The sequence below is a fragment of the Spinacia oleracea genome, chromosome 4, assembly GCF_020520425.1.
Source record: "Spinacia oleracea cultivar Varoflay chromosome 4, BTI_SOV_V1, whole genome shotgun sequence".
In the NCBI taxonomy this organism is placed as follows: domain Eukaryota; kingdom Viridiplantae; phylum Streptophyta; class Magnoliopsida; order Caryophyllales; family Amaranthaceae; genus Spinacia; species Spinacia oleracea.
In genome coordinates, this window is record NC_079490.1 from 71,238,202 (window position 1) to 71,247,072 (window position 8,871).

General features: G+C 41.0%; 1 protein-coding gene across 1 annotated transcript; it reads right to left on the reverse strand.

Annotated features, from left to right (window-relative positions):
* Positions 1–526: 526 nt before the first annotated feature.
* On the reverse strand, positions 527–2,589 carry LOC130459294 (uncharacterized). Its single transcript, XM_056826554.1, has 3 exons — positions 2,280–2,589; positions 1,967–2,134; positions 527–662 (listed from the first exon to the last, which is right to left on the reverse strand). The coding sequence occupies exons 1-3, from the start codon at positions 2,423–2,425 to the stop codon at positions 587–589; spliced, it is 390 nt and encodes a 129-aa protein (XP_056682532.1). The 5' UTR covers positions 2,426–2,589; the 3' UTR covers positions 527–586.
* Positions 2,590–8,871: the final 6,282 nt, after the last annotated feature.

Sequence of the window (8,871 nt, forward strand, 5' to 3'; positions counted from 1 at the left end):
TTAAAAAGGACGCCCGTCTTAAAAATGACGAGGCGTACCTTATCAATCACAAGTCACTCACAAATAGTGGCTCGTCATTAAAAAGGACGCCCGTCTTAAAAATGACGAGGCGTACCTTATCAATCACAAGTCACTCACAAGATAGTGGCTCGTCATTAAAAAGGACGCCCGTCTTAAAAATGACGAGGCGTACCTTATCAATCACAAGTCACTCAATAAATAGTGGCTCGCCATTAAAAAGGACGCCCGTCTTAAAAATGACGAGGCGTACCTTATCAAGGGCAAGTCAATCGCAGAAAAGTGGCTCGTCATTAAAAAGGACGCCCGTCCCAAAAATGACGAGGCGTACCCTATCAATCACGAGTCACTTGAAAAAACGCTAACTAAGGGGCCCGTCAATAAAAAGTGACGAGGCCTACCTTAGCAAACACGGGTCAGATATCAGGATATCGGCTCGTCACTAAAAAGACGTCCACTATAGACGCTGGGCGGGAGAAGTTTAACTTGCAAAAAAGAAAAAAAACGACAACCTAAGAGAATACTCACCTTCTCCTCCAACTCGGCCTTGGCTTTCTGCATCTTGGCCTCATAGATGTCCGCCATCCAATCGGTCATATCGCCCTTCCCAATATCCGCCGCCGATAGCTTGCTCATTCCTTCCTCTGTGAACAAAAGAAATCCAAAGTTAGAAAAAATGAATAGACCAACGCAGAACGGCACATAAATTGGCATACAACCTCGAGTCATGGAATATCCTAAGCCTACGGCCGCTAGAAAGGCCTCGTTCCGAAACTGGCTAATGTGCGGCAACCACTCGGCCGGCACATGGAAACTCTTATCCACTGTTAAGTGGTAAGTGTTGGCCCTGAACAGGACCATTATCTGATCCCACTCTTCGGCAGTAAGGGGGGGAAGGGGCTCGTCACGATCCATGAAGTTGGAGTCACAGTTCCAACGGCTCATTCTCTCATACATCTCCTGGTCGTCAGTATAAAACACGACCCACCTCTTCCTCCACATATGCCACTTGCTGAGCTTGCCGACCACTGTCTGGTAGGTACCACGGCTGCTCAGATTAAACCACCCTTTGGCGGCACTGGGGGAACGAGAGAGGGAGACCAGATGCAGAAAGGCGTTGAAGGACGGCTCCACGTCGTTCAATGCACATTTGGCAATGTAGCCAAAGATATCCGCCCATGAGTTGGGGGTCAGCTGGGCCACCCCAATATTGAAACCATCTAACACCTCCACAACGAAGGGGTGTGGAGGGAATCTCATGCCGAGTTTGATTGACGCGGCATACACAGGGAATTCTCCCTCGGCAAGCAGGCTGACGGTCGAGTCCAGACCGGCCGGCACGCGCATTTGGTACCCTTCCCCCACGCAGAGGTCATCCCTCATCTTGGCTCCGTGCCTGTCTAGCCACCGCATCCAGCCCACGTCTGGGTGAATCTCTGACGGAAGCAATTGGGCCTCCTCCCGTCCTCTGGGCCTAATAAGCTGGGGAGCAGCTTCTTGTTCCTCGGCGGCCGATGACAATGGAGCGACGCTTGGCTCCCCCACTGCCTGGCTCGCTGTACCCTCCGACGAGCTTGCCGCCTGCTCCCCCGCCTCGACGTACTCGTCGATCTCTTGAAAGAGTTCGGCAAATTCTTCGTCGACTGCCGAGGCGGTGGAAGAATATCTCTCCCTAGGAGGTGTCGATGCTTCTTCCCGCAAGCGCAGGCGCGTCGGATCTGCCGTTTGCTTGGTTCTAGCCATGCCTTCTGCATAGTGAACGAAGCACGGCTTAGGGGTGACCAACAATGAAGAAAAAGACGCGATTGGACGTCCGCCCCGACAAAAGATGAACGGCGGAAAAATCTTAAATAAAACCTTTAAACCCTTACCTAGTACTAAGAGGTCGGCCGCTAACAAAGGGAAAAATGACGAGAGGATAACAAAAACAAGAAAGGCGAAAACTAACCTTGAAAGATCTGCGAAGTACTTGGTGAAGAACAGGATGAGTTTCGCGAAGAACGAGATGAGTTTCGCGAAGAACGGGATGAGTGTGACGAGGAAAAGGATGAGTCTCCTGGTGGCCGGAAATCGCCTGATGGTGGTAGGAACACGCCGGAAATCGCCTATGAAAGCTCTGTGAAAATGAAATGTAAAAATGAAATTTACCCCCCCTCACCTCTATATATAGGGAGGGGCAAAATGGAGAAAGGTGACACGTGTCACCATCTCAACACCTGACCCAAAGATGAAGATGCAAAACAAGAGTCAAGAAGCGATACCCGGAATGTGTTTCCAGAAATGCCCTTCTTGAGGGGCAAATGTTGTGGGCAAAATTACCGTGCCTTCGTGTACCAATGAGGACGTGACACATGGCACGTATTGCGCCCCCTAAAGCAGAAATCATACGAAGTCTACTCCGAGGCATGGGTATTAATCTAGGTATCTACAGTGTATGTATTTAAGTGTGTATAAATGTATGTATAAAACCTATACCTGGAAAGGGGCTTAATTAGTATGTATCCCAAGTGAATGACTAAGCACAATAGGCCCAAACAGCCCACTATTGCCAAAAGAGGCCAGAGAATTGTAAGGAGAAAGGACACGTGTCCTCCTCCCATTCCCCAGCCAATCATGTAAGGGGAATATTAGGTCATTCCCCCAAAACCTAGTACTATAAATATTCCCACTTCCCTAGAAAAAAGGGACACAATCAATACATTCTAGAGCAATTACTGCTCTGCCTTCTCTCTACTTTCTCTCTCTATAAAAATACAATCTTGTTTAATCTGTAAAAGTTACCAAGAAACCTCCCAGGTATCTCACCGGAAAAACCCCACAACAATTCCCGCAGCTGCAGAGTCTGGGAATGGCTCACCAAGTAGCTCAAGGCTGTTGAGAAGCCCAACCATTTTCTTTGTATGAGCCTTAATTCGTGTTCCATCTGTCATTTTAAGATCAATGGCCCTTTCCCTTGCCTTTTGTCTTTCGAGGTCAAAGCAACAACCCAGTGGAGCATTAAGCTTTAGATCCCCAAATGAATGTACCTGATACGGTCATGGATGAAGGTGATGGTCAAGACGACAGTCTTATGCTAACAATTGGAACCAAAGCTGATTTAGGTTCGATGGCTCATTTTGTGTGCATGGTGACTTGGACTAAGTGAGTCGTTTGATGGTCCGTTTAATCAAGTGCGTTTGATGGTCCGTTTAATCAAGTGCGTTTGATGGTCCGTTTAAGCTTATCTATATTTGATTTCGTTTAATTAAGTGTAATAAGGGGACAATTGTTTTAATCCCATTTAAATTCAGTCTTGTACTTAGCTTTAAATATTGCTAACGTAAGGAGGATTTTAATCCTTTGTAACTTCCAAATTGGTGAATGAATTAGGAGGCTTTTAGAGCTTTGTAACCACCGGTTTTAAAGGCTCTTAAATGGCTTTTAAATGGCTGTTTAAAGCTCTTGTAACCACCGGTTTTTAGCTAAGTGCTTAGGCTATCTATGTGTGGAGACTGGTGGCAAGTCCATTTGTCTCCCGTGGGAGAATTTTTTAGATAGGAGGGCCAGCTATGAAGACCTCTTATCGAGGCTTGCTCCACCTGTTCGCTTTGTGCCGCCGGTGAGCTTTGGATTTTGAATCTAGTATTCTTGTATTTTGTATTCTTGTATTATTGAATCTTGTATGACTGGATCATTGTATGTGTGCTTGTAGGCCAAGGAGATCGACCCGGAGGATGTTCCCCATGCTGACAGGGTCCTCCGTTATGTAGACTCGGATGGGGAGCAGCTGGAGGTTACCATTCCGATGGCTTCTCCTCCAGATCGAATGGCGACTAACGCCCTTCCGGAGTACTATGCAGCTGTGAGCACCTTTGTACTTTCTTTATATTGGTTGTAATTTTGTATCTGGAAATTGATCTTGAATTTTGTATGCAGGCGCCTCGGGTGAGAGTGCATCGTTGGATGACTGTGATTGATTCCTTGAAGCAGAATTGTATCAACCTGACCAAGAAGCTTGCTGGACGAGACAGAGATGTGAGTTTGTCAACTCTGAGGTGTTGATACTCTAGAAATTTGTATATGGATGTCTGATTCTTGAATTTTGAATTTTGTATAGGAACGCCGTCGAGGCCACGGAGAACCTGAGGATAGGGGACCTCGAGCAGGTATTTCGATGGAGCAGACTGGGCGTAGCTTAGGTCGAGGCCCTGACTTTGGTGCTGGGACTCGCCCGAGGCATTCGGATGCTGGTTGGAGAGATGTTGAAGGAAAAAAAGACCTTGGTTCAAGTATGCATTCAATGCTAAGTCTAATAAATGCGGTTCAGTATTAATTAATTATACAAGTTAATAATTCAGTGAGATCAAGTGAATTGTATGCCTAGTTAGAGGCCGCTTCAGTTCAAGTGGAATTAATAATATTAATCCACAGCTTACTCTTGACTGAACCCGTAGGGTCACACAAATAGTACGTGAACGGATCAAGTATTTAAGAGAATTAAATACTCCATTTATGGATTTTCGGAATCGACGGATCTCGGTTCCAGTGGGAGCTGAAATCGTCAAAGGCAAATTATGATACTCCGGAAACGATGATATTGCCGGAAACGGAAATATGGATCGTATCGGAAATATAAATATTATCCAAGTCGTAGATGTTGCAGGAAACGGAAACATGGTACGTATCGAAAAATATTATCGGAAATGGAAATATTGCCGGAAACGGAAATATTGTCAGAATCGGAAATATTATCGGAATCGGAAAATAATTCCGGAATCGGAAATATTAAATATTTGTTCGAAACGGAAATTAATTCCTAAATCAGAAATATTAAATATTGTTCGAATCGGAAATGAATTCCGGAATCGAAAAATTAATCGGAAGCGCATCGTACGAAATAAACATCGGACGAGCTTGCTAGACGCAAGGCCCAGCACGAAGCCAGGCCTGCGCCTAGCAAGCCCATGCGCGCAACACAGCAAGCCTAGGCACGCAGGCCCAGCCAAGCAGCACGCAAGGCCAGGCCCAACGCGCAAGACCACTGGCGCGCCCAAGGCAGTGGGCTGCGCAGCGCTGTGGGTTGAGCTGCTCCGTATGCGCGCGCGTCTAGCGCCCCTCGTGGGCTCTGCGTGCGTGTGTGCGTAGAGTTTGTGCATACGTCGAATCCTTAAGCAATTAGGATTAGATTAAAGATTAAATTTCCTAAAGTAACTAGAGTTAGTTGTTTAATTAAACAATAACTTATTAGTTTAGTTAATGTCTAATTCTAATAGGATTAGATTAATTGAAACCTAGTAGACTTCTAATTCCATTATTCCAACCCTATAAATATGTGATGGCATTCAAAATTTATAAACCCAATTCAAGTATTCATATAGTTTTAAGGTTAAAACTAAGATAATAATTTGTCACAATTATATTCGAATAACTTAAAACCTTAGGTTGAATTCTAGTTAATTAAATCTAAGTCGGATCCGAACGTGTTGTGGACTATCTACGGAGGGACTACAGTTGGAGTCCTAAACTTGTTCTTGTTCGGTTCGGGAGCAGCTAGGGAGGGCACGCTACAAATGTATGCATCCTAAATTATGCTAATTGTTATGTGGCAATTAATTTGGATTCCTGGCTTTATGGTTTTTCCGCAAGAAATATATATGCTTTATATGTATCATAACCTAACAGTGGTATCACGAGCCTCTAATTAATTCCATAATCAATTATAGTTAACATGGTTAAATTTTATAAATTTGCAATTAATTAAAGGGGTGATTAATTTCGATTTTTTGTAATTAATTGCAAATTCGTGCGATTATATAATTATATGTTCGCAGAATTTTCGGCAGTTTAGTCAATAATGGTCGGAATCGTATAATTTTATACAGAATTTCGCATGTAAACGGTGTTTTAAAATTTTGACTAAAATCTTAGATTTGATGCTGAACCCAGAATTCCAAAATTCGAAGCCTAACTATGACTTTTCTGAGGTTTTACTTTTTCGAACGCAAAATTTGTAATTTTTAAGATGTTAAATTAAATATTTGTGATTCTTGTTTGTAAATCTTGAATCTTTGATTGACCTACTGTATATGTTTAACAAATTTAATGCTCAAGCTTGTTAATTATACAACCTAATTTGTAATTATAATTAATTTGTTGAAATTCGAATAATTTAGAATTTGATTAGGTTTTCATAATTAATTGACAATTTAATTAGGAATCCATGATTAAAAACCACCATAAATTTTTTGAATAATAATCGGAAATTAATTTGAATAATAAATTTTCGATTTTTTGCCCTAAATTTATGAAATTAATATGATTTATTAATTTGTCTATAAATTAAAATTAAAAAGTTTTAATTTTTATATAATCCGCTCATGAATCTTGCACGCACAAAGCAATGGACGCTACGTGTTACCCTTAAGGGGTGTTGTATAGTGCGGGAATGCGACGACGAGCAAGGGAGGTCATCGCCCATGCGGTACGAATGCAGCGAGCAAGCGAGTGGCACGCGAGCACAAGGCAGTAGCCCTGTCTTGCGTCGAGTGCTGCGATAAGGCATGGGCAGATGGGCGAGAGGCAAGGCACAAGCGAGCAAGGCAGGCTGCGCGCGGGCAGCGAGGGATCTCCCGCAGCAGCGAGCGCTGCCTCGCCCGCAGCGAGCGCTGTCTCGCCAAGCCTGCTTCTTCGCTACGAAGCCAGCGAGCAATGCTGCGCGCAAGCGTGGCTTGGCTTGCTGTATTTGCGCGTGGCTGCTGCTCGTGCCTTGCTGTGCGATCACTCGTGAGGGGCGATGCTGCCTCGTGAACTCGACGGGGCATGGGCGCAAGCCCATGGCCTCGTCTTGACCCGATTAATACGCTTTAAATTTAATTTTAATTTTCAGTTGGAAAAACGATTTTAATTAATTTTAAAATTCGTAATTCAATTTTTTCTCGGAATTCAATTTTGAATATTTTAATTATTATAAATTTTATTTATACTAATTATTTTACTAAAATTTAAAACCTTGAATGAATTGAAATTAATTAAATTAATAAACTGAAAATAAATTAAAGGATTCAAATAATAATTTATATGAGCTTTAAATTTTAATTAAATTTGTATGTTTCCGGTTAGACTAGGAAATACAATTTTATGCTTAAAATTAGTAAAGCATGTAAATTTATTGGTTTAAGTGGGAGCGTTTTAGTCATAAACTCTTGATTAGGTCTACATTCCTTTAAGGTTAAAACAACTCTATTAGAATTAATAAGGATTGAATAATTGGTAGATTATTGGAAGCCTTGATTAATTGATGCAAATATTTATGTGATGCATAGTATGTTCTACTAACCAGCTATGTGGGCCATTCATTGATACATGAATGGGTGAATGGTATACTGTAAATGTACTGTTTTGCAGGTTATGGAAAGTGACTAGTATGGCCCACATAGGATAGAAAATATGGTCTGCATACCATTAATTTGAATGTAATATTTGTCTAAAGTACCAAATTTTATTGCTTTAAATATGGTCTGCGTACCATCAAATAGTTGTAATTAGTTTAAATTATAGCTTATCCTATTTGAAGAAAATGGCGCCCCCCATGTTGAAATTCAAGACGGAGTTTCCAATCCATTTTCAAGACGGACTTTGAAGTTGAAGCTTCAAGATGAAGTCGGGCCATACTAGATCACAATTATATCTTATGCATGTTTTAAGTTATTTATTGCTTTAAATATGTCTTAATCATGCATGAGATTATGGCTTGATTGTGTTGCATGATTAAGGATTTTAGTACACTTAAAATCTAACAAACATAGTAAGAGCCTAAAGTTCCAAACTTTTTAAAAAAAAATTGAGTTAAAAGGTGCCATGCCAAAATATCACTTACTTGGATAACCTTTACCTCAATCTTAGTAATAGTTTTCCGCCTAAGCGAGGTGTTACTTATTGATCCTAAAGGGGTAAGATACACAAATAATTGTGAGTACATGTTAGTTTTGGTGAAACTCAACGATATAAGTAAGGAGTCCTTTTATGTCGTGGCAAATGAGATAGGTTTACCTAATAAGTTCTTAGACGTACCTATCAACCAGGAGTAGTTTCTAGACTATTAGCAAAGGCTTTGCTTACCTAAAATATTTTAGAATTGAATCTAAATACATAATGTGCTTAATTCTTCAATGATTTAAGGATCTTGGATTCATTTTATTCACACCTGCCGGAACAATAAATTTGAATAAAATGTCAATGACTTGTTTAAATTGCATGATTGCTTTAATTTCCAAGTTATTACTCATGATAAATGTTTAGAATTTGCATGCTTCAATGTATGTTTTAATTATTGTTTATAATTGAATATCTTGCACTGTAGTAAATCCTTTAGAAAGGTAACAGTAAATTTCCTCGATTGGTAGTGAATCCAAGAACGATTCACGGAAATGAGAGAAAGTGAGCAATTTAAAATGTACGTTTCTTATAGCGACTTTTATGGTTTTTTTCGAGTATCAAAGTCGAATGGCAAACCAATTGGTGCTTGTGAATTCAAAATACAATGTAGTTTTGAGATCATAAAGCATTGAGTTTAAACGCTCAGCTTTACCAATGGTTAACAACCTAACATCTTTGTCCATTTAATTCTCGAATGAGTCTAGTCCCTAGACATTCGAATTGATCGATGCTTAGAGAACTTTACTTCTGGTAAGATCATCTAGTTGGAACGAATATTCAACATAAATAAAATGGTAAGAACTCTGTTGGAGTGACATTGGACATGTCTAACAAAGTATTAAAGTCAACACTAGAGAAGTCAATTCTTAAGACTATAAGAAAGGGTACAAGAAATAGGAAAACAGGGAACAAATGAAAGGAATTTACGATTCCGTTTCT